This window comes from Paralichthys olivaceus, chromosome 6 (genome assembly GCF_024713975.1).
Source record: "Paralichthys olivaceus isolate ysfri-2021 chromosome 6, ASM2471397v2, whole genome shotgun sequence".
Lineage (NCBI taxonomy): Eukaryota > Metazoa > Chordata > Actinopteri > Pleuronectiformes > Paralichthyidae > Paralichthys > Paralichthys olivaceus.
The window spans coordinates 16,627,425-16,644,302 of NC_091098.1; the positions used below are offsets into that span (position 1 = coordinate 16,627,425).

Below are 16,878 nucleotides of genomic sequence, written 5' to 3' on the forward strand. Positions count from 1 at the left end.
GCATTCAACCTTTCCCCATGACTCACCACTGTGTGTCTTTATTTTTAAACATTTTCTCTCTCCATTGCTGCGTGTTTATTCTGTCTGAGTGAGGCCGCTGTTATGGACTTCACACAACGTTTGTTTATGGCTTCTTTAATCAGGACCAGATAATGGAGTGTTGTCTCCATCCATGGGCGCATCCCGACAAGATTTGGGTTTGTGTGTGTGTGTGTGTGTGTGTGTGTGTTCCCGCGCGTGTGTGGGAGTGCGTGCGTGCGTTACTATGCTTTAATGATCCAGTCTTGAATGTTCCAATAAATGTTTTTCTCAGTAGCAAACTCGCACAATGAGCAGGATTAAGGTTTGCATGTGTATTGTTCACAAGGACCCAGGAAATGGTCGTGTATTTCCTGTGCCATACGTGATGTCACCCAGTCTTGATTATGTCAACTTGTTTGCTGTTACTGCTCGCGATGTCATTTCCATGGCAACTCTGATATCACTTATATTTACCTCTGACTTTAATCAAGCAGTAGTGCATTACACTTGTATTTATTCCCAAATCACGGCCTGGAGCCTGAGCAGACTGTGCCAAAATTGGGACAGACATGAAGCGTATAATTTACATGACATCACCACAGTGCTTTAGTGGAGAGCTTGACATGAGGTCCCATGATAGCATCCTACATCAGCAAAAGTGTTTGGGTTCGTCTCAAAAGGAAAGTAATACATTCTATGTTATTTGTTGATTTGCTTAAATTTTCTGTAATATTTTATTCTGTAGTAGTTTTTAAGAAAAACAAGACATTGGTTATATAACTCAATGAGAAAAAGTTTATACTTAAGAACGACCATCTACCACCGCGATTGTTTACTTTGAGTGTGTGTAATGTCGGCCCTGTGCCCATGGTGCCCCAGCAGAACAAACAGTACAGGGACCAGTCAGTCAAAGTTTAGGTCAGTAATGGTGATTGGAGTAATGGAATTTGAAGATTAATTCCCCTCTCTTGCTCTGTTAAATAATTTTGCTTCATAACTGATTGAAACATCCGCCCTCCACGTATATATGTGTCCTTGAGTAACACCTTGAACCACTTCCTCCGAAGTCAGACCTCCCAGGAGGGGGGCATCCATAACAGGAAATTCCCATGCAAGGAAACTAACATGCCATTATTATGCTTTCATAAGGAAAATATTCAAAGTCAGCAGAGGCTGTAAAAAGACTGCATCATTATCTAAAACCTCATGGGAAAAGGGCACGGTGAAGACTGCAGGCTCATCACATGTGGAGAACACACCTCCTCTCACCACATCCCTGAGCCTGATGTCAAACGTCACCTCTGACAAGGCAGCACAGTGTTGCTGCACCAGTTTTGTCACAATTGCTAAACTCAATTACGAACATTTCTGAACAGAGTGTTGCTGCGGTTTTTTCCACATCCTCCCCTGAAGCTGAATATAGATCACGCCTGAAGATAGATCCATCCAGCCCCCCGTCAGTTTGGCTGCCTTGACAAACAAACAGCCAGTGTGTCAAAACTCCCAACTGAGAAGGGCTTCTGAGAGCACAGTTTACACTTGCTAGCCCGGTGGTCTGGCTTTATGAGCAATGGTTAGTGTCATACACACACACACGCACACACACACACACACACACACACACACACGCAGACACTCATGCACATACAAGCCTCACTCCTGAAAACTCCTGCGAGACCCCAAGGGCCGTGAAAGCAAAGAAGGGGTGACGTAACACCTCCTTGCTTTCATTGTGTTTATCAAAGCAATGACCTTACATGACTGGGGCCATAAGGTTATATATGTTTTCTACCAGAGGCTGACACATAAGATGTCCTTGTAGTTTATGCGTGTGTTGAATGTGTGCATGTGTGCATGTGTGCGTGCGTGTGCATGCACGCATGTATGCGAGCATCCTGCACCTCACCCTCTTTGACCGCAACACAGCTGCGTCAACACTCACCCCCAACACACCCTCTCACGTCAAGAGTGTGTGTCAGAGAAATGGAGAGAAATGGAGTGTGTCTACGTTACAGCTCGGAACAAAGGGGAAAGGAGGTGGTCTCCTGAGGAACCTGGGGGAGAAAAAAACGAAGGAGAGAGAGACACGGAGAGGGAGAGAGATATGGAGGGAGACTGAGGGGTCAGATCTAAGAGTAGGTAGAATGAGACATCTGGAAAAGAGAAAGAGTCACTGGGATGAGGAGGAAATTACAGCTGCCCAACAATGATTCATTGGGGAAAATTCTCCTCTACATCTCCTTCTCCTCCCTTTTCGTACTCCAACCTCTCTACCTAACCCTCTAACCTCTCTCTGTGTACTACTCCCACTCTCGATGATTGATCGCCACGTGAAAAGCATTTAAACATCTGCAATTTTACATGTTCGGAGCACCCTAAAGGAACATTGATAAGTAACACACTGATTGATACGTTGACACTGATGCTCCCTGATTTCTCTCTCCAGGGATCTGAGCATGAATAACATCAGCGAGATCCAGCCCAGAGCCTTCCACCGACTGCACCTGTTATCAGAACTGTAAGTACAAAATCAATCTGCTTGCATTCGGTAAATAAACCTCCATCACTACAACTCACTAATGACAAGAAAAAGTGGTTCCCGGAGCCGCTGACATGTGCAGACGTCAGTGATGGAATTGAGGCGCCGGCCTGGTTCTGATCTCTCCTAACAAGAAGCTGCCTGCAGCAATGTGATAGTATATCTTGGGATGTCTGCATACAAGAGGGAGGCAAAGGGAACCTGATATTCTCCCAGAGAGTAAATATATATGGTCCTTAAAGTTTTTAGAGAGCGGAATCTGTGCAAAGCATCCAAGCTGCTGATTTCTTGCCCTCCTCGACTTGTTTCTGCTGGACAGCTCCGCGGGAGCAATATACACACGTAGACACAAGTGCTTGCCAAGACAAACACACTATAGGAGAACTTCAGGACAAGGTTGGGGAAAATGAAAAAAGCAAAGATATATGTTTTCCTTGCTTATAACATTAACACAAATCACATATATAGCCCATATATGTGATCATTATTAATGTTTTGATTCAAAGGCCAAGACACTAAATGCTAAAACAGTCACAATTCTTTTCTTTTAATTAAACAAAATAATCAATATGTTGCCAGAAGACTGTAAAAATATGATATGAATTCGAACATATTTGATCTCAAAATAAGCAAACAAGACATTTTGATTCTGCCACATGTGCCAAATCTCTTGACATATTCTCTGTGCTACAGAACGCAGTTTGGTCAGCACTTGACCAAGCACGAGGTATTGGTTTCATGCTCGTAGCTCTGATGAAAGAAAACACGAGGTAGAAAAATAACAAAAAAAGTTTTAGTACACGTTTTTTGGTCAACCTCACCGATATCTGATCCGACCACTCAGCAGAATTCGGCTAAGTCTCGGTTTGACAAAGGCTGCCCACAGATTTACCCTAAGGGTGTGAATGTGTGTGTAAGTGTGTGGAAATTCACGGGGGCTTACAGATTGTGTGTGTCAGCCTTCACCTGATTCTTTTAAGTCTGAGCCCTGCAGTGTGTGTGAGAGAGTCTGCATGGGGTGTTTGAACAGTCCAGTTTTCTCTGCTAATTCTCGCAGCTGCAGCCTGTGAGGCATGAGCTGATGATGAATGTAAAAGGTTTGCTGTTTAACCATTCAGCTGTCTCTGAATCCCAGTAAAAAACTGGATCTAGTAGAGCAAAGCTGAATGAAGTTTTGTGACTCATCGAAGTTACAGAAATATTGATCATTATCACCAATTGAATTGCTGATCTGAAACGGTAAATATTAAATAAAGTTGATGGCATATTTATCAAATCCACTGTGCAGAGCGATGCCAAACATCAAGGTTGATATTTGCATTCGTTTGGGGAAAAGGGAATTGGCCGTCTTGGATGCAGCTTCACCTGCAGTGTTTGACCGGACACAAAAACTCTCAGGGTTTTACAACCCTGTCAATCTCGCTTCCTCTGCATCTCTCTCATGTTCGGATATTTTATGGATATGCTCTGTTGCTTTGTACCTCTTCCAAGGAGGATGTTCCTGCCCCACAGCCAATTTTTATAGCCCTGCTGACCATTTCTGGAGACATGCTGGGATGGCGATGATGATGTTCCAAGAACAGGGAGAAGCACATTTCTTGACGTTCACCCCTGTCTAGAATGTTGAGAAAGATCATGCATGGCGAGTTATGATAAACAAAATATAATTACAGCAACTTATGGCTTTTAAAAAAATGGGCTCTCAACGCAAACACAGTTGGTTTGAGATGGAGCGTTTGATGTGGGTCTGCAGCACTTGTTGGTAGCACAGAGAGGCAAAGGGCTGAGCATGTTGTGACTGGTTGAGTGATAAATTGTTTGATGTTGGGATCTACCTCCCTGCCTGCCCTCCCTCACACTATCTCTCTCCTTTCAAATTCATTTCTATATCCCACCATCTCCATTTTACTGCAGGCTATTCCAGGCTTCAGTCGCTGCCTTTGAAAGTTTTCAACTTTTTTTTGCCCTTTTTTAGATAATCTCCGCTTTTTTACAAACCAAAAGAAATGTGCTTATGGCAAGACGTCCAGCTTTTATCCAGTTTTACAAAATATGAGACGAAATAAAATCTTACGAGCAACATACATGAGCACATTTCTGGAGCGCGATGTAAATTGTAGCATATGTCTCTCATATCTTCACTCCGTTCTCACCTCTTTAGTATCAAAGTGCAAACACAATAATCCTTTTGAAACTCAAATGAGGTGATTAAATTTATTCACAAAGCTGTTCGCAAATCTCGCCGGGCTAAACCTCCCTTTGATTCACTGCGGCATTAATATTGATAAATTTGATGCAAGTTTAATCGTCCCACCCTCAAGCCCTTTCTAACTCTGAGTAAATCTTATTCTATTGATATCAGATCCTTCTCATTAAGCCTTCACTCAGCACTTTGATTAGTGAATCGGCTCTTAATTCAAATACACAAAGCAGCACGCAAGTTTCAGTCAAGCGGAGCACAGACTGACTGCGTGCCCATGGATTAATGAGAAGGCAGCAGGCGCAGAGACTGGTTACTCATCTACCTGATGTATCAAAGGCAACGCTCTCGTCAAATGTTCAGCTCTAATATCAAAGATGTGCTATCTATTTCTGATCTGATTGTATTTTGGAGCGACCAAGCCCGCCCACCCAGAAGTCCTTCCTGATAAATACTTAAGAAGTTGACTGTTTTCCGCCCATCATCAGTATCAAAGTCTGTGCTGTTTGAACCTCTGGAGGTCACATTTCACTCTGCCTTTTCCCTCTAACTCTCCTCATAATCAAACGTATAGGATGAATCTGTCATGTGCAACTTATCATTATCTGCAGCCACTACTCACATCCTCAATTCGGACCATTCAAAGTGGCCTCACAGGAAAATAATCCCTAGTGTGTGCAGAATACGGTGCTAGCTCCTTTTATCAGTTCAAGTCTGAAATTGTGATAAATCCTTCTCGTTCGCCACCTCTGGAATAATCATACTGCCTGGCCTTTTCCAGCCATGTGCGAGTGCACTTAGGTGCTATCCAACTATCACACAAATGAAATCCAAATGTAAGAGGAGAGAAGTGGTGAGTGGAGGCCAGTGCTGCCCTGCTTGCCTTCCCCTTGGTGATAAGATTGTCTGCTGATAGGCCAGGAGAATGACGTAGGTGAGGGTTAAGGGCTTACAATATTGGCTGTTTTGATACTCCAGGTGCACAACACATCTGGGACTATCTAGGCCAATTAAAACTTTCCCTTTTAGTGTTGCCAACATTGGGTTTTGTCTGCTTGTCTCTTACTCTCCCACAAACATGCACCCACACCCACCCACACACACACACACACGTGCTGTTTCAACAAGTCTATATTTTACTCCAGTAATTTCGGAGGTTAACGCCAGGTTAAGTGGTTGACCTGCTGGCTGGACCTCAGAACAGAAGGAGGGATACAATTTCTATTGATGGACTGAGGGTGCAAAGGTCAAACACGCATATGTACTTATAGATGCACCGACGCATGAACTGCCACCGCTCTGATAAAACCTGTTTATTCTCTTCATCTTCTTTGATTCATCATCAACTGCTATCAACCATCCTGGTCCTGCTGCCACTATGATGTCCTATCACTACCTGAGATAGCATGACAAGCATGTTTATTATTTTGAGGCAATAGGACATGGCGATACATAAGATAATCAACAGTCGGTATGCTTCAGTAAAACCCTGACTGATCAGCTCTGGATAGCAGGGTGGTCTGCACCTTCATTACCAGCGGCACCCGTCCCACTGTTCTGCCATATACGTTTGAATTGCACTGGCTTCTATTATTTTATCTGTGAATCACTTCAATAAAGCTGAATATTGCTGAGGAGGAATTTTTATCTGCGAAGTCCAGGGGCCAAGATAAATTCTATCCATCTCCAAATCAATTCAAAAGAAAAACCAGTCGGAGCCACGGTTTGACAAGAGCAAGGCGCCTTTCATTAGAATGAGATTGATGTGGAACAACTAGGAGGCTAAGTGTGGAACATTCACTCATACATACGATCATTTACACACAAGTACACACATAAATACACACACTGATATCATGGAAACACTTAGTCAATGGCAACTGCCGGTGTTCTGTTGATGTCTATCAAGAACGTCTGAACATTTCTTTCCTTTTTCAATATCCATCTTCACTTTCGACATAATTATCCATTTGACAAATGAAGTCTGCAAAAGGAGCATGATTCCACTCTAATGCTCTTTTGGCTCCAATGGTGCAGCTAATAGAGAAAGGCTGGGCTGGCAGTACGACGTGCACATCAAACCATGGCCTTAACTACAATGTTTGTTTTCTAAAACTCTAAATTACTGGCGCTCCTTGTCCCCCCATAGAAAAAGACATTTATTTTTCTTTGGTGCTACCTATATCTTTTTTCCGTGTGTCTGAAAGCAATCACTGCATTTGAGCAGGGACCAAAAGAAGGCACTTATGGTCTCTGCAGAAAGAGGCTTAGATACATTTTACTGGTGTCAGGACCTCAGCAAGACCTTTTGAAACTGTTACCTCTGGAAAAGTAGCTATTGAAATGCTCCCTGGGATCCTTGTGCAATAGCGGAAACAGAAATGGTATTGAAGTAGCAGACCTATTGTTCTCAGTGGGACAACGGATGGAAAATATACAGGTTTCTTTACGAGTAAAAAGTCTGATCTAAGAGCAAAATGAACTGCTTTATATTGAACCATGAATGACTATTAGAATTTGTGAGGTCAACGTGCTGCAGTAATGACAAATCAACTCTCTGTCAACTGCATCTTTTATTTCCAAGGATATATTGAGACATCATGTGGAGCAGTCGAAGTCTGTTTGACTGTGGTTCAAGCAGCATAACTAAAAGCCACTATAATAGCTTGGATAACAATCAGTCCATTTGTATTCTAGCATGCCGATGTGGGTCTACATCCATGTGTATGTGTGTGTGTTTTTATGTTTTGTGTTATGAGCTCTATAAGAGTTCTAAACTGGGCTGAGTGTGAGATTTGGCAGGCGCAGGTGGGGTTATGTGGTCTGCCACTGCACAGTAATAAGGCTGAGACATGTTGACATGAGTATCACATGTCAGAGGGAGTTTGCTGGGAGCCCTCGTCTATTACCATCTGGATGATAGTGGTTTGGAAAAGGCAGACCGCGCTCTCAATCAATATTTCAGTATCCTGGCTCTAATGGAAAAACTCAGCCGGAGGCAGGCTGCTTAGCATAAGGCTGAAATGTCAGGCAAATGTCACCTGTACAGCAACGGCGCAAGGAGGAGGATTCCAGTGAGCACAATTAACTGTGTGTGTGTGTGTGTGTGTGTGTGTGTGTGTGTGTGTGTGTGTGTGTGTGTGTGTGTGTGTGTTTAATAAAAGTGGGTGGTCTCGAGCTGTGAAGACCAAATCTGTGTTTAAACTGCACTTCCAGCTCGTGACCTTGAGAGTTACTCCACTGGACTGCATGTTATTTATTTGGACATCTTATACACACTCACAAATGACCATTAGGTGCTGTGTTTGATAAACAGACTGATTGGATTGCTTGTGTGAACGTGTGTGGTTTTTCTCCCTCGCTGTCCTCAAGGCCCCTTCAGAACGAGCCCAATTTACCTCAAGGACATGGAAAATAGCACACGCGTTTTGCAACTGCGCACACATGAGCCCGTGCGCACATACACAGCGAACACCTTACTCCACACGCACACATAAACACGGTCACGTACGCACAAGCAAACATACTTTCATTGCTGCACTTGTTGACCCAGTCTCGGTCTCATTCAATTGAGTCTTTACTCACTCATCAGAGCTCCCAGCATTGGTTAATGTTTCAGGGTGTGCTCTGGGCCAATAGCAACCACACTGAATGGAATAGAATATTGTTATTTGCATACTGCCCCTACAGTAACCCCGCAGCAAGAACTGAAGGATGAAGTCATATCACAGCTCAATCCAAAAACAGAATAAAGCAAAAGGCAAAAGTTCTCTTGTGAGACTTGTAAATTTTTTCTGTGTGCATGTGCTTATATTTCATTTTTCACTTTTATATTTCGCTCTCTCTCATTTTGATCTACGTGTTTCTCTCCTAGGCGTATCTCAGGGAACCAGCTGAGGTATATCTCAGGCCACGCTCTCCAGGGTCTCCACAACCTCAAAGTTCTGTAAGTAACCTCTTCCTCCTCTCTCTCTCTCCCTCTCCCACTCTGGTGGTTCAATCCTCATCATCCCAGGTGGGTTGTTCCACTCCAGCATTTTAGGGGAGGAGAGGGGGGTAAAGCTGTGCTCCTGCCTTGAATAAAACACACAGGCCACGCATCATTAACTGCAGTTAAAGTTTATGGGCTGGGAGAGACCTGCCCTGCTTGCAGCTCCTTCATTCCCAAACAAGCCCTGTTTCAGTTGCAATTATACACACTCACAGGTGTAATGCAGGGACCCCCCAGTCACACCACCCACTGAGATTACAGTAAGTGACACAGAAATTAACCAAAAAAAAAAGAAGCCACACAAGCCTGTTCGCTTAACACCCCATTTCTCATATTGTGTTCATGGCCTTATAATCCACAACCACCAGCTGTTAGCGCCGCTGTGAAGTATTAAATCACAAAGAAATGCGAGGCAACCATAAAAACCGTCGCACCTTCTGACCTGTGAGTGCAGCATCTAATGACTTGTGGCCGTACTTCCAGTTGGTGCACGACAAGAGCATTAAGGAGGTTTTCACGAGCCTTGGCAGTTCACGTCAATCCCTTTTGGAGCATGGCTGAGAACAGTTTGAGGAGCCCTGCCGCAGAATATAAGCCCAGTTAGAGAACTGCGGTTTGTAATTTGAGGGAATCAGCGGGGATTACCAGGCACACAAGTCGATCCTCTTTCACCTCGTGTTGTGAAACTCACCGCAGCAGAATGAGCGAAGCAGCCGTGAATCCAGGGCTATTAAGTCATTATTGCGGATGGACACACATATTCCTGAAATCATAATACATGTCTGCGGTCATTCGTGCTTCACACAGAAACACCCAGGAAAGCTTTGGACAGTCCATTTGTCTTTAGAGCAGCTGAGCTATTGGTTTCCTTTCTCAATATATTTCTAAAGTCAGAACAAATGGACTGCTGACCTTGTGTAGGGTAACCGCAAGGTCCCCGCCCATACACACACACACACACACAAACGCACAGAGTAAAAGGTTATGAACCCAGAGTGCATTACAGCGAAGCTCCCCATGGGCAATTTCTTTAGAACAGGAAAAGCCTCAATTTGGTGTATTTATCATGGCATCATGATCCCACTGGAAACATTCCCCTGATCCTCTCGAACCTGAGCAGCATTTTTTTTCTACACTGAAGCAATCATCGTATCTTACGCAGAGGGCTGTTGTGAAACACACTATGTGACACAGTGAGTTATGTGAATAAATATTAAAAAGATATGGTCTTTATACCTCGAGACATCCAGACTGCACTGTATTGCCAACTTTTCAACCATCTCTTCTTGCCAAATAAATAAACGCATAATAGAAATCGTAGAAATTAAAAATCTGACTTGTTCATGGCAGAGGAGGGCTCAAGATTGTGTCACAAAGAAAAAAGATGCAGAGCTCTTTTTGTTTATATTGTAATCACAGCTGTTTAACTGTTGCTGTGACAAAAGGTTTTACAATGTAAGACTGACTGTGACATCACGATGCCACAATAAAGATGATCTGGGCGCCGCTGACAGTGACACACTGGAACACTATACGCGCTTATGTCAGATGACTGGTTGCCATAAATACATAAAAGAAAAGAAAGAGAAAGACAGAGAAAGAGAGGGAGGGAGGGGAAAGAGAGGGCTATTGTTTGCACCCCACTTCCTCCTTGCTTTTTGCTCCATTCTTCTAAGAATGACATCAGCAGCCCACCCAAGGAGCGTCTCTCTTTCTTTTCCTCTATCCTTCATTCTCTGCTTCTCTTCAAGCTATCACTGGCCCTTTCCTTCTTGTGTCAGATTACCCTCACTATGGAATTATTTGCTCTGCCTGACGAGCCCTCGTGCACACATGTACACTCTATCGCCTACAGACATGCAGTTTTACCTGCAACTCAATTATCTGCATGTGCCTTTCAGAATGCTGCAAAACAACCAGCTGGAGAGACTTCCAGATGATGCTCCATGGGACCTGCCCAACCTACTGTCCTTGTAAGTCTCTTTCTCTCTCTCACACACAAATACACACACATACACACTATAATCATGCTACTCTACCGCATCCAGCAGGGAAGGAAATATCCCCTGGCCACCCACCCACACACATCTGAGTTCTAACCGCAGTGCAGGTATAGAGTACCACTGACATATTACAGAACGTTTCCCGACGCTGGCTGCAACAGCTCTGCATTCAGCGCAGTGCTGCCTGGCAGTGGGAGTCACAGCCTGAGTGTGTCAGCACAGTTCATGGTAGCATCTGGAAGCCATGAGGGAAACAGCAGACACTACAGGCCGGGGAGAGCATCTCCAATGAGCTGTGAAACAACCCCATTTTCCATCAATTCCCCCTCTCTTCCTCCTCCGCTCCTCTCCTCCGTTCTTCTCCCACCACCCACACTGCTATCCCCCTGGCTAATGAGAATGTTTGGTGGCTTAATTGTTTCATCTGCGGGGTCAGTGTACATTTGTGTGTGTGTGTGTCAGTGTGCATGTGGACTACCTCATCTGTAAATCCTCACCCCCCCACCCGTCTCTTCACAACTATGTACCGCACACGTACTCCAAATCCCCACTTTCCAAATTAATAATTGTCTGTAAATGTCCATCAAGCCATTTCCTTAATCACACAGACACACTCAAATTGTCGGCGGTGCAACATGAAGTGTGCGCATGTAACTTCACTACCACCTACAACGTTTCTTTGTCTGGTATTAAGCAGGCCGGCTCTCCCTCAACACACACACACACACACACACACACACACACACACACACACACACACACACACACACACACAGGCATTGTATTTCCAGCTGTACTTATCTGTGTGTCTGAATTAAAAAAATTCTGTTATGATTATGTGTCTGTCTGTCTTTAGGCTGTGTGTATGTGTATGTGCGCCATCATGTGTGTGGTCTTGTCTTAATTTCTTCAGCTAGAGATGCTCTCAAGTAATGAAACACACAAACACACACACACACAGCCTGTGAACAGAGACGCACCTTGTCATTACAGTAATGATAAGCCCAGCACAGAAAGATTACTGGAAAGGCTTTGGAGAGTGAAGCTTGTCGGCGCCTCTCAGTGACATAAAACACACCAGGTAAAAAGAAGGAGAGACAGCATCTGAGTCAGCACAGGGGTTTTAGATTGGTATAAATGTATAAAGAAGGCTTTCATCCCTAATAAATAATGACTTAATCTTGGACAAGAATCTTTCTGTCGGCAGAGAACTGAAACCGAGTCAAGACATTTGTCTCATATTTGGAACAGGCTAATTACAACAACGATGCAGAGCGAGTACTGTTGTTTAGTTCTGTGCCATCATAAGCAGACAGATGTGTTTTGGGTCCCAACCCACAAGTTAAGTAGTATAATAACGACTGATGAGTTCCACAAGCCACATTAAATCAACATAACCCGGTGTTTTTTATAGATTTGAATCAATGTTGTGAAACACTTCTCCAAGTTCCCCCCGTTGTGTAAAACTTTAGCCATCTGGAGAATTAAATCAGTGGAAGCGGGTCCACAGATCTCCTGGATCGTTCAAGAGAACTTTCTCTTTCAGCCTCTATTTCTCTCTCCTGTAATTGTACCTCAGACTTTGATGTGATGGACAGGAAATAGTTGCTGCTTTATTGGCTTCTGTGGAACATTCCTTGTTCTGTCTGGACCTTCTACAGACCTGGCAGGTCCACCCAAAGGAGCAATTATTATTTTGCCCTGGAGAACAAACCAGAAAGTTGAAGGGTCTTCCGTAGCTTTCATCCTGTGATTTGGGTCAGGGACAAACAATGTCCACAGTTGCAGCGCACAGGATGCACAAGGATGAAATCTGTGCTCAGGAAGTGGAGAAAATGAAAATTTCTTGAAGCTATTTGTGCGTGCGCATACAAACGCTCATGTGAATCTATACGTATGCGGGAGGGTGTTTCTCTGTGTGCTTGTGTGTGAGCATCTGCCAGTGTATACAGTTGCCTCCTCTGATGGAAAATTTCCCTGGGGAGAAAAGCCCAGAGTTCAGAGTTCAAGTTCAGATTTCACTTTGATGATGCTGTTTGTTTGGCGAAGCCTCCGAGGGGTGAGGAGGCTGAGGAGGAGCTGTACGCTGTAGTGCGGGAATCAAAGAACCACAAGGGAAGATTGATAAGGGGGGGGGTGTTTGAAAAACGAACAAGAGTTAAGGAGTGAGACGCAGAGGGGTTTGTAGCGCCAGGGAGTGCATCAATGAAGATGTAAGAAACAAAATGTGAGTGTGAGAGGGGGCCGGAGGGAGGAAAGGGAGATTAATGAATAAGTGTGAAGGGCCAAAGAAAGAAGAATAGCAGGAGGAAGTGGTCTCAGCTTGTCAACTCTGCCCTGAGGGGATCATTCATCACTTTGGACCATGTGTTTGCATGTGTGCATTTACGTGTGGTGTGTGTGTCACACACACGCATTGCCTGTGGGGTGAAGACACAGTGAGACGGGGGGGGGGGGGGGGGGGGGGGGACAAAGGTTTGTTAGGTTTTCTATGGTTGAAGAGATAAAAGTGCATGTGTGTCATCAGCTATGTGTCTCTGTGTGAGACATGGAGACATCAGGGACTGACAGCGACAGTGAAAGAAAGAGCAAAAGAGGGAGGAACAGCTGAAGACGCATCTTTAACTGTTCCTCCCTTCTTCTGTCTTCTCTTTTTCCCAGACGCTGAGGGAAGACGGCTTTGCACAAGATAAATAAGGCAAAGCAGAATAAAACAGCCCAACCCAAATGTTTCTACACGTTTGTGTCTGTGTTTTTCTCATCTTACATTTCATACATGTCTGTGCTAGTGACGCTAGACATGGCTTAATTAGCATGGGAATAAATCATAATGAGATGCTTCTAAGAAGCTGCAGCGGGGATGAAAGCAGGAGTATAAAGGATGTGTAATTCTCATAATAACCTTCCTGTAAGCCAAAGTGTTTCAATGCCACAACACACAACCACTAACGCACGCACAAGCACAGATACACACACACATAAGCAAACATACTGTACTTAGGCTTGGTTATTACCTCGCTAATCTCAGTTCCTCTCGCCCCGCAGGCGTCTCGATGCTAACCTGTTGTCTGAGGTTCCGGCCGGGACCTTTCGAGGGGTTCGCTCCCTGAGACATCTGTGGTTAGACGACAACTCCCTCACAGAGATCCCCGTCACGGCCCTGGACTCCCTGCCCGCCCTGCAGGCCATGACGCTGGCCCTCAACCAGATCACACATATCCCAGATTATGCATTCACCAATCTCTCTGCCCTTGTTGTGCTGTAAGTGGCATCTTGAGTTGTTTACATGAAACTCTCCTGAGCGTTGGTTTCTCAGCTTACCAGATAAATTATTTGTTTTGTGGACTTTGAAAAACGGGGCGGTGATGATTGCAGTGTGGGAATGTACTGTGATTTCATAAAAATAAATAAAATTGTATGCGTTTTCTAGGCATCTCCATAACAACCAGATCCAGAGCATGGGCGCAAGGTGTTTTGAAGGTCTACACAGTCTAGAGACACTGTGAGTATCTCACACACAAAGACACACAAGATACACATGATACACAAATGTGTGCTTTTAGAAACTGTGGTTCCTATTACACATAGAAACACACAATCCAACAAACACACACATACACCTATATGCATGCACCTCGAAATTTCATTTCATAAGCCTAAATGAGTACCACTGTTTCCCCAAAACAGCAACGCAGGCTTTGAAATGACAAAGTATCAACATTCATTATGTTCAGTAGTGTTTGCAATAATCACATAACCTCAGTCTAACCCCATGGATATAAAGAACTCCCTGAATAAAGGCTCACAAAGATAACCAAGTCACCCTGATTCTTAGTGTGTGTTAAAGTGTTTGTTGTGTGAGTGTAATGAATAATGAAGTGTAGTGCTAATTTCAGCAGGTGCTTGAATGTTTCTCCAAAACACAGCCATCAAATCAACAGGAATGTGAAAATGAAAAGTTCCTCTTAGATTACCTCGAACAAAGATAAATAGATTCCTCTGTGTTTCTGCGAAAAATAATTTTTAAGTGGCTCTGAGGTCAAACATGGCTCAGTGTGGCTACGAGAGAGTTGTTTGAGCGTATGTGCCGCAGCTTCGATAACTAGATCCTAACCACACACCGAAGTGGAAACCACAGAAAACCGACACGGCTTTATGAAGGAGGTGGCGAAAAGAAAGCCAGAGAAATTCAGGCAGTGCAACTGTGTCTTCGTGGTGGTCCGATGGAAACACCGTAACTGGCATGCCGCTTAACAACCTGTTGAAGTGCAAGAAAAACTGTGTTCCTTTTCATAAGCATTAGTGTGGGCACATGCCTGTGTGTGCAGATAAGAAAGTAAGAAAGTACTTCTGCCTGTGCGCTCAGAAGCATATGGCCAGATTAACACTTAACTTTAAGCAATTATTCTTGCAGGGCACTGTGAGGGACTGGGGTGTAAGTCAGAGGGAGCCATGGTAAAGGGATGAAGGGAAACTGGAGAATGAGAAAAAGAGGGATGGAGACCAAAATAGTGTGTGTTAAAGTGTTTGGGTCGTCAGCGGTGGGGAGAGACAGATGATTCAGCGGGATAAGATGACAGGTGTCATTGACGTGGGGATTGTGCTGGTATGAGGGGTTAATCTCTCACAGCGGCCTCGCTTATGAGAAATACGAGAGACCATCTGCATCACCAGCACTCTCCCCCAACCCCTAGTGTGTATTATAAAATCATTACTACGAAAAGCCATCCAGAGGACTGCTGGAAAACGCAGCAGCATACGCAAACAGGACGGAGAAGCAGAACCAGACAGACTAACATTTCACAACATCCACAGAAAAACACATGAACCTATTGTCAAAGGAATTTTTGCTCTTTTAAAAGAATAAAAACAAATCCAGTTGAGTATAACTTTGTCCGTTTAGGTATCCTTTGTTCTGGATGGCTGAGGATCTTAAAAGACAGCACACATGCCTGCTGGGCATATGTTTCAAAAACTTAAATACAACTAAAAGGTAATTAAGCACAAATGTGCACACGAGCAGATTAACAGTTAAATACAGGCAAGAAAAACAGTAAAGAAAGTCATTCATTCTGCCACCTGAACACGAGCAGTCAGTTTATAGCAATGGTTGTTTTGATACAGTGTTTCCTGAGCGACTAATCAGAGACAGACCTAAATAATCGGGTCAGAGCAGCAGAGGTCAAGGGTCACATCCAAACTTCACACTCTACAGCTGCCTCTCACAGTGCAGAGGAAATGGCATACATGTGCAATCACACACACTTTCTCACACACTGACTATCACATATTGATGCGTTATGATTGGTGCTGCAGTGATAGCAATCCTTCATCATGCTTTGGATGATCATCATGGTTTGTTTATCTCTGTTTCTTTCTCAGAGATTTAAACTACAACGATCTGCAGGAGTTCCCTGTGGCCATCAGGACACTCAGTAAGCTTCAGGAACTGTGAGTGTACACACACGCGCACGCACACATTCACAAAAACACACCTGCCCGGCATGACTATCATGGTTTGCGTTATCCCAAGTAATCCCGTTAAGTGATTTTAATGTGGCACTCGGATACAATCTCTCTCGCCCTGAGCAGGTGCTGGCTACACACCCACGCTCCGGCTGGCCTGCACATACACACAGACGCACACGCACGCACACACACACGAACCATGTTTTCCCTCGGCTTCAGCAGATGTTCAGCAGTGTGCATATGTGTCACAGATACAGGCGTATGTGTGCGTGTTTACATCTCATATGTCCAAAAATGTTTTTCAGCTGTGCAATGGCAGGTGCAACACGAGGAGATATGACTATGCCTCTCGCTCACAAACACACTGTTGCTGCAACCAACACAAAAACACACACATGTTATCAGAAACATATTGATAGACTGTCTGACGAATGATATGTTCTTATGTTTGCAGGGGCTTCCATAACAACAATATCAAAGCCATCCCTGAGAGGGCCTTCGTGGGAAACCCTCAGCTCCAAACCATGTGAGCTCAATGCTTATTCTCAATGCTACAGTGTGCACATGCTAGATAAACTCAAATTTGACATTCAGTGACATTATTCACAACATGTCTCATTCACAAAAGCAAATTAATCTAAGGAATGTCCTTTTC

At 44.1% G+C, this 16,878-nt stretch overlaps 1 protein-coding gene across 1 annotated transcript in view; it reads left to right on the forward strand.

Moving 5' to 3' along the window:
• The window catches only part of LOC109635320 (leucine-rich repeat-containing G-protein coupled receptor 6), a 35,920-nt gene that overhangs the window by 12,153 nt on the left and 6,889 nt on the right, over positions 1–16,878 (forward strand). The window contains exons 2-8 of the mRNA XM_020096455.2: positions 2,468–2,539; positions 8,635–8,706; positions 10,653–10,724; positions 13,800–14,015; positions 14,185–14,256; positions 16,137–16,205; positions 16,678–16,749. Of these exons, the coding sequence (XP_019952014.2) occupies positions 2,468–2,539; positions 8,635–8,706; positions 10,653–10,724; positions 13,800–14,015; positions 14,185–14,256; positions 16,137–16,205; positions 16,678–16,749 (645 nt within the window). The remainder of the gene's footprint in view (positions 1–2,467; positions 2,540–8,634; positions 8,707–10,652; positions 10,725–13,799; positions 14,016–14,184; positions 14,257–16,136; positions 16,206–16,677; positions 16,750–16,878) is intronic.